Below are 23982 nucleotides of genomic sequence, written 5' to 3' on the forward strand. Positions count from 1 at the left end.
AAGTCATTCTGGGCAGGGAATGTGTCTGCTAACTCTATTGCACTGTCCTCTCCCAAGCACTTAGTACAGTATTTTGCACACAGTAATCGCTCAGTAAATACGATTGAACGGTTTGATTAATTGATTACTCAACACTATTACTCTGGCTACTTATTGTAGTTTCATCGCACTGTGTTAACTCTGGAAAGCGATTCAAAATCACACCTTTGAACCTACAGTAAGTTCAGAGCGAACAGTTGAAGATGGTCTTTAGGGAGGGAAGAAGGCAGGGGGCAAGAGTTTTGATAAGGTGAGAAGGATCACAGGTAGAGGCAGGAGATCTCTAGAGATACTGCTGGGAAGGATGGGAGAGTTGAAGAGGGGGCTGGAAGGGGGTGGGACTGAGGAGGAAATGGGGGATTTTAGGGAGCTCACTCCTGGCTATCAATTTTCTAAATAAAGTAGGTGTCCAGCTCCCTGGGGGCAAGGAATGGGGGAGGCGGGGGGATGGAGGCCTGAGGAGGGAGTTAAATGTCAGGAACAACTGGCGAGGGTGATAGACATGGTTATCAATAAGAGTGGGGAAATAATTTTGCCAGACAGAGGAGAGGGCAGAATCAAATCAGGCAAGGATCAACTTGAAGTGGACAAAGTCGGCCTGAAAGGAAACAAAGTGAAACGGCAGAATCAAATCAGGCAAGGATAAACTTGAAGTGGACAAAGTCGGCCTGAAAGGAAACAAAGCGAAACGGTTATGAATCAAGCGGTGAGCCCTGAATCACAAGGATTCACTTTCAAAGACAAATTTATTCGACTCCTATGTACAGTAGGCTCCAAATAAATACAGTAAAAATGACGAGAATAGCATCTCATATGCCGTTCAAAGAAGGCATCGCGACAAAATGGGGGATAGGTACCGTTCTGTGCCAAGCTTACCATGAGTCTTAAAAAACTTGTAAGGTTTAATTTGACTTTGCTCAAGTCAAAGTGCAGGAGGGAATGCCGTTGCATAGCAACAGAACTAAGTCTTACCTTTTTAGCTGCCTCGTTTTTGCATGGAATGAGAGCTCCATAAACTCTGTATGTGTTCTAAATCTGTTAGATATGAATATAAGGATAATATATACTTTTAGTCCAGGAAATGTTAACCAGAGCCTAAAATCCTTGTAAAAGCAGAGTTCATTCCAGGCCAGGCATTCTCTCTCTCTCTTCTTTTAATGAAAATACAAACTCCCCCCTAGCCCCCTCAAGTCAGTATTTAAGTCAGTACCCATGCACATAAATAAATGTTCCGTTGTTACAAATAGATCTTTTTAAAGTGGTAAAAATATTATCAGACCCACCCTCCCCCAATTTCTTATAAACATTGAGAGGTGATTTATCATCATCCATATTGACTTAATACAGGAATACTTTCAGCGCTTAAAACAGTGCTTGGCACATAGTGAGCGCTTTACAAATACCACTGTCATCATTGAGATGAGCTGTAGGAAGGCTTATTCTGTATAATTGTGCAAAGTCTGCAAAATACTTTCAGTACATGGGTCATGTTCAAAACAAACGCAAAGATCCTCGGATTTTTCACTTCCTCCTCTACAGCAAAGAAAATCACCAGCAAATATCCAAGCTCTTAAAGTTTGAAGGACATTCACAGCTGTACAGGCAGTAGTATAAAGCTGATTAAAAGGAAATTTCAAAGTCTAATCAATGAGGGGTTGGTTTTCCTGCCAAAATGAAAATTGTGGATTTTAAATTATGCAGCAAGATGCTATAAAGCAGCCAAATCATTGTCATGCTGGGGTAACTTTAAAAAACAACAAGCACAGAGCTGTAAAAATATTAATAGGATTTTTTTTTCCATTCATGTACCCACCCTTCTAGAAGAGTGTGGAACTCTAGATAGATCCCAGTTACCCACAGCTCTCTGGATTGTTTCTGAATGGACCGATCCTTCTTTCCCCAAAGGGTAGAAGCCGATCGACCTCTGGTTCTTGTTACATTTCAATTTTAGCTCTATGGTTGCAAATGCTTTCCCCATTGAAAATATCTCATTGAACTGAATGGGTCGGAGGTGGAGGTCAGAAATGATATTTACTCAGTTTGTACCTCGTAATTATTCAAAGGGCCACAAAGAGGAAAACATAAGATGAGTACTTCTATATTTGGTGGGCTGCCTTACTGACTGAGTGTATTTCTCTATAATGAATGATCAGATTCCTTCTCTACATCCTGAGGGATGTTTATTGAGTGCTTACTGTACTAAGTGCTTGGGAGAGGATGATGGATTAAGCAGATATGACCCCTTCCTTGCTCTTCTCTCAAAAGGCTGTAAGCGGTCAGTATTCCATCTATTATAAAAATAAAGGAGGATATAAACCAAGAAAATAAAACAGCTCTATCTTCAATTTTGGTCTCAGTTACAAGAAAAATAGACAAATCCATGCCCTGATCAATCCCAAAGGGTCCCTGTAGATTTGCAATGATATCTCCACGCGTTAAAAGTCAGTTGACCATATCTGAATATTTAATACCTGAACTTCTCACCTGTCGATGATTTTCCGTTTTGCTTACCTCTCTTTTGTGCTTTTCTACACTCATAAAAATTAATCTCCCATCATTTTATATTTTGTGTAATGTTTAAGAAGCACCTCGGGGCATCTACAATAGAAAAAAAGTTATTTTTTTGTTTCCATCATGGAGATGCCTGCACCTGAAAAATGGGTTTCAGTTCAGAAGGCTAATTCTTCATAAAATGAAGGTAGATGGAATATAATGACCATTTCTTGCATCCTGGGAAATTAAAGGCCCCAATCAGCCTCCAAGACTATATTTTCAAAATGTATCCTATGTTAACAAAGGCCGTGTTCGTTTTGCACAAGATAACACAAGCAGAGCAGTGAGGGCACATAAAGTAGACAAACGTTCATCATCAGACTAAGCTTACCACACGCTGTTCAGTAACATTCAGATAAAATTTACCATATGTCCTACATTTTATATTAAAAAAACGACCATTTTCGTGAGCATTAAGAGGCCCGAAGAAACTTATACGTGCGTTTCGATATACGAGTGGGTGTGAGCCAGAAAGGAGATAAAGGCATCGGCTTCGTGAGATGCATTCAGTGGGTTATGCTGAGCGTCGTCCTCACAGATATCCAAAAAGAGATCAAAGTACATTTGTTTCCATTGCTGAAATTCTCTAGATGTCAGATCTGGGTTATCCAGTACTTTATCGATGAGGGCTACTTCTCCTTCTCTGGCCTGAAAAAGAAAAAGAATGTCGTAATAACCATAAGAATAATAATTATGGTATTTGTTAAGTGCTTACTAGGTGCCAAACACTGTTTTAAGCAATAGGGTAGATATAAGTTAATCAGGTTGGACACAGTCCCTGTCCCACATAAATAATAATAATAATAATGATGGCATTTATTAAGCACTTACTATGTGCAAAGCACTGTTCTAAGCACTGGGGAGGTTACAAGGTGATCAGGTTGCCCCATGGGGGGCTCACAGCCTTAATCTCCATCTTACAGATGAGGTAATTTAGGCACAGAGAAGAGACTTGCCCAAAGTCACACAGCTGACAATTGGTGGAGCCGGGATTTGAACCCATAACCTCTGACTCCAAAGCCCGTGCTCTTTCCTCTGAGCCACGCTGCTTTCTAATGAGACCACGTGAGACCACATCACACTCTTAATCCCCATTTTACGGATGAGGCAACTGAGGCCCAGATAAATGACTTGCCCAGGGTCCCACAGCAAACATGTGGCAGAGCCAGGATTAGAACCCAGATCCTTCTGACTCCCAAACCCGGGCTTTCTCCACTAAGCCATACTTAAGAGCCCTGGCCAAGTGATGCTGAGAAGATACAGGAGTGTTAGGTGAAGCAGAAGATGTAGAGATTAAAGGGTGTGCGCCTCGAAAAGATGAGCCAGATTGCAGAGGTTCCAAAGGTCAATAATAGACCTTTATTATTGCTATAATTATTAATATTATATTATATTATATAATTAATTATTGTTGTTAATTATTATTAATAGCTCCTAATAGACCCCCTCCTACGATTAGACTTTTAGACTGTGAGCCCACTGTTGGGTAGGGACTGTCTGTATATGTTGCCAACTTGTACTTTCCAAGCGCTTAGTACAGTGCTCCGCACACAGTAAGCACTCAATAAATACGATTGATTGATTGATTGATCAGGAAAACACATGTTCTGGTACTCCCCGTGTCCTATGCAGACAAAGTGACGCACGCCTGCAGACATTAGCTGTCGAAAAAGCGCACCCTAAACCCGCATCATGTTCTAGCCCAGTAGTAGAGTGGAAACCCTTCCCAGATTAAACTCTATTTTTATGGTATTTGTTAAACACTTTTGGTTGCCGGACACTGTATTACCACTGGGGTAGTTACGAGATAATCAGGTTGGACACAGACACACACATTTGCTAAATAGATCTAACACCGTTCCTAGTGTAGCATACCAAATATACGAAGTAACTTTTTTAAAAAAGTAGCTCTTTCTGGTAATTACCTTGCATGGAATATTTATCTCACTGAAATAATCAGGAAGAAAACATGGTTTGTGCTGCCTCTGAACATTTCACTTCCACATTTTTCAACTGAAACTGTCCATTTTTTGACAGCAATTTGAGCTTTTAATAGAAAGATGTAAGCTTACTTTTCCTCCATTCTCACGGAATTTTTTATATCAGGAATACCTTCCCGCAGTTTATTTTTTGGCTCTTTACATAATAATAATAATAATGGCATTTATTAACCGCTTACTATGTGCAAAACACTGTTCTAAGCACTGGGGAGGTTACAAGGAGATCAGGTTGTCCCACGGGGGGCTCACAGTCTTAATCCCCACTTTACAGATGAGGGAACTGAGGCACAGAGAAGTTAAGTGACTTGCCCAAAGTCACACAGCTGACAATTGGCAGATCGGGGATTCGAACCCATGACCCCGATTCCAAAGCCCGTGCTCTTTCCACTGTCACGCTGCTTCTCTTAAAAACATAAAAAAAGAACTTCCACTGAAGCATTAAAGAAAAAGCCTTCATATTAGACGTCTGCTTCTGAATAATCTGACATTCTAGAATTAGAACAAGAACAAATCCTTAAAGAAGGATCTTATCGATTGTCATTCCATACCTTTAAAGTGCTTTTTAGAATTCTCAGTCTGTGCAGTTTTTCATTCACTTCGGGGTCATTGCATCTCGTAACGAAAGATTGCCTGTATTCCATTTCAGATGAAATTCGATATTCTCCTAGGGGGGACAAGCTGGCTCGTTCCAGAGCCCTGTACAGATCTTCCAACGAGTCCGCTAGCTTGTTGTCACGCTCACCTGCAACGTCAGAAAAGATGGTACTAAGCGGTTTACCCCAAACATCCAAAAATCTAGTAAGATATGTAATTCTGGCAAGATCGTAGGCATCAAGTCCCCAGGAGAGAACGGGGCGATAGCAGCGGTTTCCAGTCAGGACGGAAGAGACCAAAATGATGGCTTTCTGGCCTGTGGTCTCTTTGATGTCTGTTTCCCCTCTTTCCTCATCCCTTCCCAGATACCACCCCATTTCACTCCCCCTGCTCCAAATGAATACTTGGCATCTCCAGGGAAAATGAGGAAAAACTTTTAGAAACTGGATTAATCCTGACAGAATCTGAGACAAGAAGACAGCCACAAAAGGCTTTTAGGAGCCTTCGGCCTTTATGGACAAACCCCAAGGACTTCCGTTACTGCCTTGAAGTATTTATGTACCATTCCAGGTGCCGATGGACTCGTATGTCATTTCTTGGGAGAACCACTAGCCTCCTAAAGAAGATGGGAATTAGGCCCCAGAGGATACTGAGGATGAAAATATCTAAGTTCCTTTTGGGACTGGCTGTCTGGATTCAGCCATTTAAACAGTGCCAATTCCATTCCTGTCTCTTCTGGGTCATCTATCTTCCTTTCCTCTCCTTTTTCCAGCTACCAAGAGACTCTTCGATACATTCGTCTATTAAGAGTGGCATCTCACCAAAACTCTGATTGTAGATTCTTGGAAAGAAATAAGAGCGGGTTTCTCTTACTCACTTGTAAAACTGTAAATTCATTGTGGGCAGGGAATGGGTCTGCTTATTGTTCTATTGTCTTCTCCCAAGTGTTTAGTACAGTGCTCCGCACCCACTAAGCGCTCAACAAATGATTGAATGAATGAAAGAATGAACTACCGTCTGCATATCTTTTATTTAGGCTCCAAAGTGGCAAAATTGGGTTTTGTCACTCTTGTTTGCAGGATAATAGGCTCTCTTTAGGCTGTTAGATCACCGAGGGCAGGGATTCAGACTATTAACTCCATTATACTCTCCCAAGTGCTCAGCACAGTACTGTGCTCAAGTAGATAACATTGGTCAACTGACTGATTGAGGAAAGGAGAAGAGGTGGAAGAGGGAGAGATGGAGAGGGGTGAGATAAGAAAGGAAAGGGGAAAGGTGGAAAGGGAGAGATGAAGAAGTGAGGAGTAAAAGGGAGAAGGAAAAGGGAAAAGATAAGAAGGGCAAGGGGAGAGGTGGAGAAGGGAGAGGAAAGAGGTGGAGGGGAAATCATGTCTACTAACTCTATTTTACTCTCCTAAGCTTTTAGTACAGTGCTCTGTGCACAGTGCATCCTATTGACTTTTGATTTCAACCAGTTTGTGCCTGTCTAATCTATTTATTTCCTTATTGGGGCTCCCCAGGTGTCCTTTGATTGGTTGGAGCTGTGGGTCTCGCAATGTATTTTTAACACAAGAATTGTCAAAATTGAACATTTGGACCTCACTGGAAGGCTGTGGTCTGTTGTAGATGAAGGTAAAAGAATAAGCCTAATCTGAATGGTAACTTCTACCCATAATTCTTCCATGAATACTACTACTACTACTACTAATAATAATAATTATGATATTTGTTAAGCGCTTACTATGTGTCAAGCACTGTTCTAAGTACTGGGGTAGGTACACAGTAATCAGGTTGTCCCATGTAGGGCTCATAATCCTAATCCCCATTTTACGGATGAGGTAACTGAGGCCCAGAGAAGTTAAGTGACTTGCCCAAGGTCCCACAGCAAAGAGGCGGAGCTGGGATTAGAACCCATGACCTTCTGACTCCCAAGCCCTTGGTCTATCCACTATGCCATGTTGCTTCTCTAAAGTCAGCCATCGATGACCAAAGGAACTGGAAATGTAATAATTACCCTCTCGTTTAAAATTTCTTTGAGCGTGCTTAGTAGAGTGCTATGCACACAGTAGCTGCTTAATAGGTACGTCTATTACTGCGACTTCTGCTACTTCATCAGGACTATGAGAAAGGAGCAAGTGTGAGCTAATATTTCTGAAGTACCTTCAGGGGGCTATAAATGCATAGTCCAGTAGGCGCTCAATAAATACTACAGATGGATTGAAAACTCACTTTCATTTGGGAACTTCTGACCTGTGCAGTACTCTTAACCTCAACTGAAAGCAGAAGGTTCCAGATGCTTTTGGTGACTTCATTTTTTAACATTTTCATTGTCGGCCTGTCTTCAGTGACTTCCAAAACAATGATTTTCTTTTAAAGCCTTCATGGCTCCAAGCCCTGATTTTCTAAGATATAGAGGTTTTGGAGGTGTTTCTCGAGTGGCAAGTTTCAAAGGATTTCTTACCAAAGTGAGATAGATGCATTGCATGTGGAACAATATTAAGGTGCATTGAAAACATTTGAAAAAAAGAATCTTAGTCATTTTTCTTTAAGCCAACTACCTCAAGCCACTGGTGTGGGAAATTCCAAACTCTACCTTCAGAAATAGATATGAAAAACTCTGCTTCATTTTAATTATTTTTTTCTTTCATTCATGAAAATGGGCAGCCACAAAAAAAATACATAAAGAGCATTGCTGCAGGAAAACAAAACAAAATAAGCTCTAAGCTAATAGAAAATGGCAGGGATTGAATCCTAAGTAATTAGCAATTAGTAAGTCTTTTCTTTAATGATAGGTTCAATGTCAACCCCAAGTGTCAAAAATGAAGACAGGGGCCAAGAAGAAACTGTCTTTTCAACTGAAATCTGTAAAAAAGTTATAAGTGGGTGAGATTTGTTGAAGAACACTTGCTACGGAGAAGATTGCTTTATATCAGTGGCTTTATATTTATATTTTATATTTTTATATATTGCTTTATATCAGGAGAGGAAATGGCTAGCGGAAAAGGTGGAAGACAGGGAGAGAGATGCTAACTAAAGAGGCAGTGAAGTTGAGGGTGCCCATGATGCTATACTATTGAGTAATGGGATTGACTAGGACCCCGAGAGGGATTGTCCAGTTGTCCAGTTGACAGGGTCGAGGGAGAAGTGTGGAGTCTTACATCACAGGACAGGTCACCTAAGGCTTGAGGTTGAGGAAGATGATGGTTAAATAATTTTAAAAGGCAAAAGTAGTATTTTCATAGTCTCCGTTGTAGCTTTTACCTCAAGTTCTAGTCAACGTTCGGGCTCGTGAGACTATGATTTGCTCTGAAACATTTTTGCCTATTAAAAATATGTATTCTGTACACTTTTAAGAGACGACGATTGTTCTTTCCCTGTTTTCAAAGCCAATTTTACCCCTTTGAGGGAACAGATACAGACACTGTAAATATAGAGTAACAACCAAGAGACAAAGACGCACACACACGGCACACATACAAATGCCGGCACAGTGGAGCTTTGCTTTTCTCTAACGTTTCAAAGAAAAAAAGCAACAACTAGAAGGCAGCATAACTCCCCAGAAGGCGAATAGGTGTCAGAAGCATTCAGAATGGAGGTTTTCAGGCAGCCTTAGATGGACACCCGAAAACTTGAGAATCATAAAGCTGAACGGTTTCTTCCACAGGTCAGGAATTCCCAGTTCCTGCGTGACTCACCTTCCGGCTCCCCCGGCAATTCGTCCACCCCCACAGTAAACACATGACACACAATATCGACTTAAGCACAGAGAAAGCAGGGCGGTTTGACATGCCGGGCTCTTGCTAAATTGCCGCTAAGCACTCTGACCGCCCCGGTTCAAGACTCGACAGAGGGACACTCTCTCTGGCGGGTCAAGAGGAAGCCAAGATTACGTTATGAACCCTGTTGGACTCCACAAAGACAACATAAAGCTCCACATTCAAGGTGTCACAGACCACTCCGATCATTTGGAGTGAGTAATAAAGTCCTTCTGAGGGTTACTGTTTTAGTTAAGAAACACTGAAGCACCTTGGTTTCCCTTTGCCTGCCACTTATCTCCTCTCCTCCTCCAGATTTCTCCTCTTCTGGTTTCTTTCTCTTGCATCCTGTGTTCTGCTGGGTTTTTCTCCTTTCTCAGAAACACCTCAGGTGGCCCAGGGCCGAGGGTGATTGTGAGTCCTGGATCTTGAAGATTGGCCACTTTGGCTACAGGAGGATAGGGTTTGAAGTGGTTCTTGCCAGTGGGGTGTATGTGTGTGTTTTCTGTGTGTGTTTTGTGTGGGTGCACGCATCTTTAAGAGCTAGATCATCCCTCAGATGATCGGCGGCTTCCGTTGGACTTTCCCAAGTGCTTAGTACAGTTCACTGCTCCCAACGGGTGTTCAATAAATACCACCACTACTAGAGCCATGATGATATCTTTATCCAGCTCTTTCACTTTGATTATCTATCCTGCCCACCGAACTCCAAGCTGGAATGTCTCCTAAATACCATGCTGAGAAGTGTACGAGAAGGGTCCGTTGAATCTGATGGGACACTTCGGGATACGGAGACATTGTTTACGAGTGCTTGTTTTCTCCTCCAGGACTCTCCCGCCCCTTGCTCTGGTAAAAATGTTCTCGGATGCCCACAGGTGAGTGATAAGTAAATGAGAAATTTCTTACTCCTTAGGCCCCAAGATGTACCTCTATTCAGGTAAGTTATAGACTCCCTCTAACCTGGAAGCTCATTGTGGGCAGGGGAATGTGCTTATTGTTGTATTATACTCTCCCAAACGTCTAGTACCCTCTCCCCCTCGTCCCCCTCTCCATCCCCTTGTCTTACTTCCTTCCCTTCCCCACAGCACCTGTATATATGTATATATGGTTGTACATATTTATTACTCTATTTATTTATTTATTTATTTTACTTGTACATTTCTATTTTGTTGGTATGTTTGGTTCTGTTCTCTGTCTCCCCCTTTTAGACTGTGAGCCCACTGTTGGGTAGGGACTGTCTCTATGTGATGCCAATTTGTACTTCCCAAGCGCTTAGTACAGTGCTCTGCACATAGTAAGCGCTCAATAAATACGATTGATTGATTGATTGATAGTACAGTGTGTTCTAATCCCAGCCCTGCCACTTGTCTGCTGTGTGACTTTGGGCAAGTCGCTTCACTTTCTGGGCCTCAGTGATGCCATCTGTAAAATGGGGATTGAGACTGAGCTGCATGTGGGACGGGCACTGTGCCCAACTCGATTTGTAACCGCTCCAGCGTTTCATACAGTATCTGGCACATAGTGAGTGCTTAACGAATACCATCAGTATTATTATTATTATTACAGTCCTCTGCACATAGTAAGTGCTCAATAAATATGACTGAAGGAATGAATGAATGAATCTAGACTGTGAGTTTGTTGCGGGCAGGGAAAAGAGGCTACCGATTCTTGTTGTAGTAATAATCACTGTGGCATTTGTTGAGAGCCTACTATGTGCCAGGCACTGAACTAAGCGCTGGGGTGGACAAAAGCATATCAGGTTGGACACAGTTCCTGTCCCACAAAGGGCTATCTCAATCCTCATTTTACAGATGAGGTGATTGAGGTACAGAGAAGTAAAGTGACTTGCCTAAGATCACACAGCAGGTATATAATATATAATAATATGATGGTACTTATTAAGCACTTACTATGTGCAAAGCACTGTTCTAAGCGCTGGGGAGGTTACAAGATGATCAGGTTGTCCCACGGGGGGCTCACAGTCTTCATCCCCATTTTACAGATGAGGGAACTGAGGCCCGGAGAAGTGAAGCGACTTGCCCAAAGTCACACAGCTGACAAGTGGCGGAGCCGGGATTTGAACCCATGACCTCTGACACCAAAGCCCGGCGCTCTTTCCACTGAGCCACGCTGCTTCTGACTCTCAGGCCATCCCCCCATCTTACCTCCTTCCCTTCCCCACAGCACCTGTATATATGTACATATGTTTGTACATATTTATTACTCTATTTATTTATTTATTTATTTGACTTGTACATATCTATTCTATTTATTTTATTTTGTTAGTATGTTTGGTTTTGTTCTCTGCCTCCCCCCTTTTAGACTGTGAGCCCACTGTTGGGTAGGGACTGTCTCTATATGTTGCCAATTTGTACTTCCCAAGCGCTTCGTACAGTGCTCTGCACATGGTAAGCGCTCAATAAATACGATTGATGATGATGATGATGAAGTCAGGCTGCCACTCACTACGCCATGAGCTCTCCCTAGCGCTTAGTACAGTGCTCTGCGCACAGTAAGTGCTCAATAAATACCATGGATGATGGCGATGGAATTGCATTGGATTTTTTTTTTGCCTCACTTATGGTCTTTCACGCGACCAGTACGGGAAGCTGTTTTGATCAACAGAACTCTGGCTGGCTGAGGGATAAAGGGAAGCCCCAGGAAAGGGGACATGGCCTGTGCTGACATTTCCCATTTCATTTCTTCCCGGTTTTCTCGCCAACGGTTTCAATCCACCTTACATCTTAAATACCAAAAGACATCTGGTCGTTACACTCCAATGCGCACACCCGCTGTGCAAAAATGGGAACTGAGTCATCGTTTTCCTTTCCTTGTGAGGTGAAAACTGAGTGGGGAAACTGTACATTGATGGCTTGTGGGCCCATAATCTTACTTCATTCATTCAATCGTATTTATTGAGCGCTTACTGTGTGCAGAGCACTGGACTAAGCGCTTGGGAAGTACAAGTTGGCAACATATAGAGACGGTTCCTACCCAACAGCGGGGTCACAGGCTAGAAGCTTGCTTATGAGGCAGCATGGCTTAGTGGCCTCAGTTTCCTCACCTGTTCAAATGGGGATTAAGACTGTGAGCCCCATGTGGGACAGGGATTGTGTCCAACCTGATTAACTTGTATCTACCCCAGTGCTTAGAACAGCGCTTGGCACAGAGCAAGCTCTTAACAAGTTCCGCAATTATCATTATTATTACTTTGCTCTTGACGAGGTGGCATAGTCTAATGGAAAAACCTGGAAATGAGAGGCAGGAGGACCAGGTTCTAATCCCAACTCTCCTCCTGTCCTATTGTGGAACAACAGGATAATCACTCTCTGGGCCTCAGTTTCCTTATCTGTAAAATGGTAAGGAAGAGCCCTGCTTAGACAGTGATCACCACAAGAGATGGGAAATGAGTCCGATTTGATTCCCCAGGGCTTAGGACATAGTACGTACCCATAATTGTGCACCTCGCCATAACTGTGGCCTAGTGGATAGAGCACTGAGAGTCAGGAAGTTGTGGGTTCTAATCCTGCCCTGCCACATCTCTGCTTTGTGGCCTTGGGCAAGTCACTTCACTTCTCTGTGCCTCAGTTACCTCATCTGTAAAATGGGGATCGAGACTGTGAGCCCCACGCGGGACAGGGACTGTGTCCAACCTGATTCACTTGTATCCACCCCAGGACTTAGTACAGTGCCTAGAACATAGTAAGTGCTTAACAGATACCACAGTTATTATTATCATTACTAATTACATACATAGTCATAATTAATTTATATTAATGCTTGTCTCCCCCTCTCTACAATAATAATAATTATGGTATTTATTAAGCACTTTTTTTTAAAATGGCATTTATTAAGCGCTTACTATGTGCAAAGCACCGTTCTAAGCGCTGGTTCTAAGCACTTACTATGTGCCAAGCACTGTTCTAAACACAAACACATCAGATTGAACACAATCCCCGTCCCGCATGAGGCTCACAGTCTAGGTAGGAGGGAATGGGATTTAATCCTCATTTTACAGATGAAGAAACTGAGGCCCAGAGAAGTGACTGACCCAAGTTCACACAGCAAGCAAGTGGTGGAGCTGGGATTAGAACCCAGGACTTTCTGATCTTTCCACTAGGCCACACTACTTCACCTCCACTGTAAGCTCCTTGGACTCTCCCAAGCGCTTGGTCCAGTGTTATAGACACAGCAAGCGCTCAGTAAAACCAAGGATTGATTCATTCATTGATCGACTGATTGATAAGGAGCACTTGCTAATACTATCATCATTATGAAGATGAGAAAAATTTCAGGGGGGGATGTCAAAATCCCCTTGGGTGAAAGTTTAAAATATTCATTTGGTGGTCTCCTTTGGTCCGGCCAATTCAGAGACTGGGTTACAGTCCTGCTGCCGTGAAGCAGTGGATTTTAGGAAGAGCAGGGTCTGTATCCAATAGGAATACTGTCCCATTCTTAACCAGGATCCCAAATGGATGACATGTGTCCTTTAAGAGGGCTTGTTATCCCCTCACATATAGCCCAAGCTCCTGCCTTGTCAAAGGCTAAATAATAATAATAATAATGGTATTTGTTAAGCACTTACTATGTGCAAAGCCCTGTTCTAAGTGCTGGGGGGATACAAGGTGATCAGGTTGTCCCACATGGGGCTCACAGTCTTAATCCCCATTTTGCAGATGAGGGAACTGAGGCCCAGAGAAGTTAAGCGACTTGCCCAAAGTCACACAGCTGACAAGCGGCAGAGCCGGGATTAGAACCCATGATCTCTGACTCTCAAGCCCTGGCTCTTTTCCGCTGAGCCACGCCGCTTCTCTAAATGACAAATGGGGGAAGAAGGTGGATACAACGGCATTAGTCATCCATTAAATCCTAGCTCATTCTGCAAAATCCAACATTGGCCTTGCGCCTGATACATGGATTCCTCAAAGGACGGTACACACAAATTATTTCATCTAGGCGTTTCTGACCGATAATAATAATAATAATGGTATTTGTTAAGCGCTTACTATGTGCAAAGCACTGTTCTAAGCGCTGGGGAAGATACAAGGGTATCAGGTTGTCCCACATGGGGCTCACAGTCTTAGTCCCCATTTTACAGATGAGGGAACTGAGGCCCAGAGAAGTTAAGTGACTTGCTCAAAGTCACACAGCTGACCAGTGGCAGAGCTGGGATTCGAACCCAAGACCTCTGACTCCAAAGCCCACGATCTTTCCACTAAGCCACAGCTGCTTCTCCATGTACAAGCTGCTTCTCGAGTTACCAATGTAACTCTCCTCCATACAAGACTCTAAGGAGAGGGGTCGGATGTCCTTTTATGATGTCCAATTTCCCCAAGTTTAAGTAGCTTTTGGAAGCAGCCTGTCAGTCAATCATTCAATTGTATTTATGGACCACTTACTACGTGCAGAGCACTGTACTAAACGTTTGAGAGAGAACAATATAACAGACACATTCAGAATGGTTAATCTGTCACGAAAGTTCTCGCTTCATTTCTGTGAGAAGCAGCGTGACCTAGTGAATAGAGCACGCGCCTGCGATTCAGGAGGACCTGGGTTCTAATCCCGACTTCGCCACTTATCTGCTGTGTAACCTTGGGCCAGTCGCTTCACTTCTCCGGGCCTCAGTTACCTCATCTTTAAAATGGAGATTAAGACTAGAGAAGCAGCATGGCTCAGTGGAAAGAGCACGGGCTTTGGAGTCAGAGGTCATGGGTTCAAATCCCGGCTCCGCCACATGTCTGCTGTGTGACCTTGGGCAAGTCACTTAACTTCTCTGAGCCTCAGTTACCTCATCTGTAAAATGGGGATTACGACTGTGAGCCCCATGTGGGATAACCTGATCACCTTGTATCCCCCCCAGTGCTTAGAACAGTGCTTTGCACATAGTAAGCGCTTAACAAATGCCATCATTATTATTATTATTTTTCTGTGCCTCAGTTTCCTCACCTGTAAAATAGGAATTAAGACCATGTGCCCCCTGTGGGACAGGGACTGTGTCCAACCTGATTAGTTTGTATCTACTGCAGCACTTAGTATGTGTCTGGCACACAGTAAGTGCTTAAATAAACTTTGGGATCATCACGTTTGTGAGGAGGATTCTATTCCAGCATCCGTGACTTGTGTGGCATCATTCGTAACAATAATAATAATTGTGGTATTTGTTAAGCGCTTACTAAGTACCGGGCATTGTACTAAGCTGGGATAGATACAGGCAAATCGTGTCAGACACAATCCCCGTCCCACGTGGGGGTTCATAGTCTTGATCCCCATTTTCTGGATGAAGGAACTGAGGCCCAGAGAAGTGAAGTGACTGGCCCAAGTTCCCGCTGGTTTAGCAATTGCCTATAGTACACACAGTCACAAACAGACACACACCCACACACCAACCCTTACACCAAACCAAAGCCACCAACCATACCTGAACATCCCTAACGGACATCCTCCTGGACTGTAAGCTTGTCGTGGGCAGGGAACGTGTCTGTCCATTGCACTGCCAAGTGCTTAATGCAGTGCTCTGCACACGCTAAGGGATCAATAAATACCACTGATTGATTATTAAGGCTCACGTCCACCTGCTCGCACGTGCCGGAAAGAGAAGCAAAGCCGTCGATTTTTTTTTCCACTCCCGGATGGTTTGCTTGTTTTTGGCTTTGCCTTTTCAGTCCGTCTGGAAGTCAAGGCATTGGTTGACAAAACAGCCGATTAGGTTAGGGTGTTCGGATATCTTCCGCTTACGTACAAATCCTTGGTCATCCTCCAAGTATCCCACCTCTTTCGGGTGATGGGTTCGAGGCGGAAATCAGCAGCAGATTCAGTGTCCAGGAAGGCATGGGGAGAGTCTACTGAGGAAAGCCGGGGGCATTTTGTTCTGTGCCTCTCAAACGCACAGGATGGGGCATTAGAACCAGGAGGTGCTCAGTAAATATCACTACTGCGATGATTACCGGGCAAATATCGAAACACTAAATGACTGCCCGAAAAGCCAACGAACGGATTTGGGAGCAAATTAAGCCGATGTGGTCTTTGGAAGGCCAAATGACTCGACTTGGATTAGCATGTTTTGGACACTTTGTCAGGAGGACTAATTCTCTGGAGAAGACACCGATTCTAGGAAAAGTCCAGGGAAAACATGGAAGAGACAGAGCTAGATGGATAGAAGCCATAATTAGGGTAACGGAAGAATCTTTAGCAAGGCTATCGATAATGGCAGAAGATAGGATGCTCTGGAGAAAATATATCCGTAAAGTCGCTATGAATCGGAAATAACTCGATGACGTTTATAGTAATAATAAAATGCTGACTTACAAAGTCCACCCTAAAGGAATGGCTCTTAAATGACCGGGTCATTTGAAAAACAGCATAGCCTAATGGCTAGAGTAAAGGCCTGATAGTCAGAAGGATCTGGGTTCTAATCCCAGCTCTGCCATTTGTCTGCGATGTGACCATGGGCAAGTGACTTCACTTCTCTATGCCTCAGTTACCTCATCTGTAAAACGGGGAGTGAGACTGTGAGCCTCATGTGGGACAGGGACTTTGTCCAACCTGATAATCTTCTATAATAATAATGATGGCATTTGTTAAGCACTTACTATGTGCAAAGCACTGTTCTAAGCGCTGGGGGGATACAGTTGGATCAAGTTGTCCCATGTGGGGCTCACAATCTTAATCCCCATTTTCCAGATGAGGGAATTGAGGCCCAGAGAAGTGAAGTGACTTGCCCAAAGTCACACAGCTGACAACTGGCGGAGCCAGGATTTGAACCCATGACTTCTGACTCCAAAGCCCGGGCTCTTTCCATCTACCCCAGAGCTTAGTACAGAGCCTGGCACACACTAAGTGCATACCAAATACCATTAAAAAGGGTCTTCATCTCTTTTTCCATCTCCCTCACAGCCAGATTCTCCCTTGTGAAGAGCAGGGAAAATCCTTGGGGATTTTATCTGACCAGAACATGTGCAAAGGTGAGAAATGTATCGAGGAAGCATTTTAAAATGAAAAAAAAAATATATGTGAAGGGAATCCCTCCGTTTGCTGGATTATGTGTGTAGACTGTAATGTCGACAAGGACAAATGAAACTTCTAAAATCCGTCTTGTGTTGATGAGTTTGAAGCTGTGACCTCTGGGCATTTGATATTCACCCCACCCTCAACACCACAGCATTTCTATTCATATCTTTAAATTATAGATTATAAATTATTTATTTCTATTAATGTCCGTCTCCCCCTCTAGACTCTAAGCGCATTGTGGGCAGGGAACATGTGGGCCAACTCTGTTCTATTTTACCCTTGCAAGTACTTAGTACAGCGCTCTGCACATAGTAAGTGCTCAATAAATATCAGTGTTTGATTGATGAGCTCATAAATGGTACATGTCAAAAACAGGGCCCTTTGCATTCTCATCTACTCGCTCTGATGGAGTTTGTTTTTAAATATAAAAAAACCCACAAAAAGCTGATGTAGTTCAGAAGTAGTTACATGGCAACGTAATGGGACACTACCATTATCTCTCCCCATCCCCAGTGGGAAAACCTATCAATCAATGATATTTAGTGAGCGCTTATTCTGTACAGAGCACTGTGTTAAGTGCTTGGGGGAGTACAATACCACCAAATTAGCAGACAAGTTCCCTGCCCACAACGAACCTCTGGTCTAGACTGTCGTTTACTTCTGAAAGAAGGACATTATGTTTCTAAATCCTGGGCAGCTATCGAGCTCTCTCAAGAGATCCGATACCATTTGGTCATTCTTTTTTTTTTTATTTTTATAGAATATATATATTTTTACAGCTATTAACATTATGCAATACCACACACCGCAGTGACAGGAAGAGAAACATTTCAAAATACAATTTTTTTTTAAAGTTTTCTTTTCCAGAGCACAGTAGGAAATATCCAATAATTAGCATCGAAATGATTACAGAACATCCTCATTCAACTAAGTAAAGGAAAATAAATCCACATTCACTACAGAGAGAGAAAAGAGAGGCTGCTATGGACCTGATACAGAAGAGTAAAATAGGAAACATCAGCGTCTAGCGCGAGAGACATCTAGATGCAATCCAGGGAAAACACTGTTTCAAGAAGGTGAAACCGCAGCCCTGTGGAGTCTTACGTTGCTATCGACTGAAGGGATTCGGGTCAGGTCCAGCACGAGGGAGGGATGTCCGAATGGTTCCCGATTTGCGTTCTCTACAAAAGACGGAGTGGCTATTGAGTCTTGGAACAACAGGCTTCCTCCAGAAGATTGCGCTGAATGGAATCTGTTACAGCAAGTCAACTTTTTCCAACACTTTTCAAAATGCGAAAAATACACTTAGGTCGAGCTCTGTTTCCTCTTCGGGGCCAGCCGGAGTCTCCCCGGAAAAGTCCGTAGAAATAAAAACTCAAAAACCCGGGATTTCAGAATCACCGGAGCTGATCCCCTCCTTACTTCCTCGATGGGGAAAACACGTGGGAAGTCCCCAATTGATGGGGGGGGGGGGGTGTTGGGGGGAGTCTCTTCCCCTGCCATGCCAAGGGGAAAAGGGGCAAATCTTCTTCTTCTGTCTGCTCAAAAAGACTTCAGCACCACTCTCCTCCGCTGTGGGTCACTCGGATCTGCTCTGACTCCTAGTTCCACTGTGGAAATGGAGGATTCTTCATAAGGTGGGTTACCGTTTTGCCCCTTTAAGCCCCCGGGAACCGTACTTCCTTCAGGTGGTCTCGACTTTTCTTGAGTCCGTCCTCGGGCGCGGACTCCCAAGAGGCCGGCGAGTCGCTTGCAAGAAGAGGTCGAAGCCGCCGTCGGCGTGTCGGGCCAACTTCCCTCCGATCTAAATGCTCTAAAGATTTAGCTTATCAAACTGGGAGTCCCGTGGGTCCGACTTGGCAAGGAGAGTGGGCTTATGGACTCTTGCAGTGTATTAGCCTGATGTGACAAAGCAGTGATACAACAGCGTGAAAAGGACTGCGACGGATCGGTGTTGCCAAACTGCCTCCAGGCCCCAACTCGAAATATCATCACGTGGTACCGAAATGGGAGAGGGGAGCGGAATGGGGAGCGGGGAGAGTGGAATTGCCTTGGCCCCCCACCAGACCCTCCATGTCTGCATGTAAGGTCCTCTTAAACGCGACGGGTCTGGGTGGATGCGCTCCCCGCTTATGGTTGACAGAGCACAGGGCTGGGAGTCGGAAGGTTATTATTATTATTATTAGGTTGGGGATTCTAATCTGGCCCTGCCACTTTTTTTTTGATGGCATTTATTAAGTGCTTACTATGTGCAAAGCACTGTTCTAAGCACTGGAAAGGTTACAAGGTGATCAGGTTGCCCCACGGGGGGCTCACAGTCTTAATCCCCATTTTACAGATGAGGGAACTGAGGCGCAGAGAAGCTAAGTGACTTGCCCAAAGTCACACAGCTGACAGTTGGCGGAGCTGGGATTTGAACCCATGACCTCTGACTCCAAAGCCCGAGCTCTTTCCACGGAGCCACGCTGCGCTGTGTGACCTGGGGCAAGTCACTTTACTTCTCTGGGCCTCAGTTCCCTCACCTGGAAAACGGGGATTGAGACTGTGAGCCCCATGTGGGACAGAGACTACATCCAGCCTGATTTGTTTGTATCCACCCCAACGTTCAGTACAGTGCCTGGCACATTGTAGGAGCTTAACAAATACCACAATTATTAGTAGTAGTATTATTATCCTCTGGGAATGCCCGAAAATATGGTCAAGGGAATGTAAATCCAAGGCTCCGCTGTGATTTATGGAAATCCCTCTCTTGCATCGGTAGAGAACCTCCCTAAAGAGCCAGAGGTGAAAACAGAATGGTTCATACGCTTGGCCCTTGCTTGGAAAGTGGTAGGGTTAAATTTAGCGGATTCCCAGACCCCAACTTCATTTGGAATATATTCAGGCAGGTTTGTATATACACACACAAACACACACACACACACACACTACGTGGGAAGCAGCGTGGCTTAATGATAGAGCATGAGCCTGGGACTCAGAAGGACCTGGGTTCTAGTCCCGGCTCTGTCACTTGTCTGCTGTGTGACCTTGGGCCACTCATTTCACTTTTCGGGGCCTCTGTTACCTTATCTATCTGTAAAATGGGGATGAAGGCTGTTAGCCCCAGGTAGGACAGGGACTGTGACAACCTGATTACCTTGTGTCTACCCCCGGTGCTTAGGAAAGTGCCTGGCACAGAGTAAGCGCTCAACAAATACTATAAAAAAAATACAGCTAGGGATAGAAACAGTGGCTTCGCCCCCACATCTGCACATCTGGGATGGGGGGAAAATCACATAACCCTCCCTTTCTCCCCCACCCTCATAACTATGCTTACAGAACGTGTTACAGAAAGGGACCGAGAGGCACAAGCAGCTCTGACCCAGGAAACCAGAGCCCAATAAAGCATTTTAGACACTTTAGTGAGTCCCCCCACCTCTACCTGTCATCCCTTCCCAACCCCGTCCACTTCCGGGTTCCCTTTTGGAAAATCTCAAAGTTTCCAGTAAGCCTAACCCAGAAAGATTTTCTATTTTAGGAGAGGGTCTTTCCTTCTGCAACATCATGTAATATTTACGAAAGCGATTCTGCAAGCAACTCCGGGGTGAAATGGAAAAATTTTGGAAGAGGACTACAGGATGTTATGAAAAAGAATCCCCGGAAATTCATACTGAAATATATTCTTAGAGAGCAGGGATAGGATTAAACACTCGCCAACTGGCTAGGAAGTAGGAGGAAGAGTTCAACTTCAGTTTTGAAAAAGAAAGATGGTGGAGAGCAAGTAAAAGAATGGTGAATTTGTTGATTTTGTACATTTTTTTTAAACTGTTCTGTCTAAGCCCCATTGCTAAGTTGAACAGACACTCTAGGAGGGGGACACCCCTTGAGGTAAGCTCCTTGCGGGCAATAGGACCCAAATTAAAATGATGGTGTGGGATTCATCTTCTCAGCAAACCTTGGCTTGTCCTCAAAAACCTGCCCGCACTCGATAACCCCATTTACCTCGTGGTAGAGTCTGAACATCTTCAGATACTCCCCAAATCCAAAGACTGAAAAACCCAATCCGCAGGAAAGTCTGTTTTCAGAAAATAAAACCCACAACTCATCCAACTGACTCTGAAATAAGGAAAACTCATCCGCGACATTCTAATATTACACTCCGCTAGAACGAACTATTCCAAATGCAACAGCCCAGACTTGTGGGGATAACCTTCCTGATTGAGAAGTCTTGGAAGAGAGAATGATTTTCATCACACAGCTGTCCCATTAAGGCATTTGCCCCAGATCACACAGCAGAGAAGTGGTGGATCCGGGAATAGAACCCAGGTCCTCAGACTCCCAAACCCGATCTCTTTCCACTAGGCTACACTGCTTCCCTCTTCCACCTATAGGTCGTCAGTTCTCTATTCATTCATTTATTCAATCGTATTTATTGAGCGCTTACTGTGTGCAGACCACCATACTAAGCGCTTGGGAAGTACAAGTTTGCAACATATAGATATGGTCCCTATCCAACAGCGGGCTCACAGTCTAGAAGGGGGAGACAGACAACAAAACAAAACATATAAACCAAATAAAATAAATAGAATAAATATGTACAAGTAAAATAAATAGAGTAAGAAATACGTACAAACATATATACAGGTGCTGTGGGGAAGGGAAGGAGGTAAGACGGAGGGATGGAGAGGGGGTCGAGGGGGAGAGGAAGGAGGGGGCTCAGTCTGGGAAGGCCTCCTGGAGGAGGTGAGCTCTCAGTAGGGCTTTGAAGGGAGGAAGAGAGCCAGCTTGGCGGATGTGTGGAGGGAGGGCATTCCAGGCCTGGGGGAGGACGTGGGCCGGGGGTCGACGGTGGGACAGGCGAGAACGAAGCACGGTGAGGAGATTAGCGGTGGCAGAGGAGCGGAGGGTGCAGGCTGGGCTGGAGAAGGACAGAAGGGAGGTGAGGGAGGAGGGGGCGAGGGGATGGACAGCCTGGAAGCTGAGAGTGAGGTGTTTTTGCCTGAGTTTTTGCCTACACTCATGAGGGTGTTGAATAAATATGACTGACTGATTGATTGAGTTTTATGATTGTATTTGTTAAGCACCTACTATTTGTCCGGCACTGAACTAGGGGCAAGGGTAGAAACAAGTCAATCGGTTTGGACACAGTCCATTTCCCACATTCACTCATTCATTCATTCAATCTTATATATTGAGTGCTTACTGTGTGCAGAGCACTGTACTAAGTGCTTGGGATGTACAAGTTGGCAACATATAGAGACGGTCCCTACCCAACGATGGGTTCACAGCTCACCTCCTCCAGGAGGCCTTCCCAGACTGAGCCCCCTTTTTCCTCTCCTCCTCCCCACCCTCCGTCCTACCTCCTCCCCCTCCCCACAGCACCTGTATATATGTTTGCACAGATTTATTACTCTATTTATTTTACTTGCACATATTTACTATTCTATTTATTTTGTTAACGATGGGCATCTAGCTTTACTTCTATTTATTCTGATGACTTGACACCTGTCCACATGTTTTGTTTTGTCTTCTGTCACCCCCTTCTAGACTGTGAGCCCATTGTTGGGTAGGGACCGTTTCTATATGTTGCTAACTTGTAATAATAATGATGGCATTTATTAAGCACTTACTATGTGCAAAGCATTGTTCTAAGTGCTGGAGCACTGCTCTAAACTTATACTTCCCAAACACTTAGTACAGTGCTCTGCACACAGTAAGCGCTCAATAAATACGATTGAATGAATGAATGAATAGAAAGGGGAGACAGACAACAAAACAAAACATGTGGACAGGTGTCAAGTTATCAGAATAAATACAAATAAAGCTAGATGCACATCATTAAGATCATAGAATAGTAAATATGTACAAGTAAAATAAATAGAGTAGAATAGGGGCTCACAGTCTTAATCGCCATTTTCCAGATGAGGTAACCGAGGCCTAGAGAAGTTAAATGACTTGCCCAAAGTCCGACAGCAGACCAGCAGAGCCGAGATTAGAACCCAGGTCCTTCTGACCCCCAGGCCTGTGCTCTATCCACTAGGCCATGCTGCTTCACTGGGGTTCACACAAACAACTGGTGGTCAGGCAAAGACCTGTCCAAACCATGACCCGATCAACTCCATGTGGCTAGCGGTATTTTCCAGACAGATCAGAGCAACCAGGCAGTGTGGCGTAGTGGAAAGAGCAAGGGCCTGGAAATCAGAGGATCTGGGAAGAGACCTTCCCCAACTAAGCCCTCATCTAGACTGTGAGCCCGTTGTTGGGTAGGGACTGTTTCCATATGTTGCCGACTTGTACTTCCCAAGTGCTTAGTACAGTGCTCTGCACACAGTAAGTGCTCAATAAATATGATTGAATGAATGAATTTCCTCTTCTCCCACTCCCTTCTGGATCGCTCTTGCACTTGGATTTGCTCCCTTTATTCACCCATCCTTCAGCCCTACAGCACTTATATACTTGTCCGTGTGTATTTTTATTTTTATTAATGTCCGTCTCCCCCTCTAGACTGTAAGCTTACTGTGGGCAGGGAATGTGTATAGCAATGCTGTTATACCCTCCCAAGCACTTAGTACAGTGCTCTAGACCCTACTGAGTCAAGGCCCTACTGAGAGCTCACCTCCTCCAGGAGACCTTCCCAGACTGAGCCCCTTCCTTCTTCTCCCCCTCGTCCCGCTCTCCATCCCCCCATCTTACCTCCTTCCCTTCCCCACAGCACCTGTATATATGTATATATGTTTGTACATATTTATTACTCTATTTATTTTACTTGTACATATCTATTCTATTTATTTTATTTTGTTAGTATGTTTGGCTTAGTTCTCAGTCTCCCCCTTTTAGACTGAGCCCACTGTTGGGTAGGGACTGTCTCTATATGTTGCCAACTTGTACTTCCCAAGCACTTAGTACAGTGCTCTGCACATAGTAAGTGCTCAATAAATACGATTGATTGATTGATTGATAGACAGAGTAAGCACTCAATAAATACGATTGATTGATTGATAGACAGAGTAAGCACTCAATAAATACAATTGATGATTGATTGATTGATTGATTCT

General features: G+C 44.0%; 1 protein-coding gene across 5 annotated transcripts in view; it reads right to left on the minus strand.

Annotated features, from left to right (window-relative positions):
* Positions 1 to 790: 790 nt before the first annotated feature.
* The window catches only part of CNKSR2 (connector enhancer of kinase suppressor of Ras 2), a 240825-nt gene continuing 217633 nt past the window's right edge, over positions 791 to 23982 (minus strand). For 2 of the 5 annotated variants that reach the window (XM_038757077.1, XM_038757075.1), the window contains 2 exons: positions 5141 to 5334; positions 791 to 3240 (listed from right to left, as the gene is read on the minus strand). In XM_038757077.1, the coding sequence (XP_038613005.1) occupies positions 3025 to 3240; positions 5141 to 5334 (410 nt within the window). In that variant the 3' untranslated portion in view covers positions 791 to 3024. Of the gene's footprint in view, positions 3241 to 5140; positions 5335 to 17688; positions 18848 to 23982 lie in introns of those variants that run through there. The other 3 variants (XM_038757076.1, XM_038757074.1, XM_038757078.1) reach the window with 2 other exon arrangements.

This window comes from Tachyglossus aculeatus, chromosome 15 (assembly GCF_015852505.1).
Source record: "Tachyglossus aculeatus isolate mTacAcu1 chromosome 15, mTacAcu1.pri, whole genome shotgun sequence".
NCBI classification, from domain to species: domain Eukaryota; kingdom Metazoa; phylum Chordata; class Mammalia; order Monotremata; family Tachyglossidae; genus Tachyglossus; species Tachyglossus aculeatus.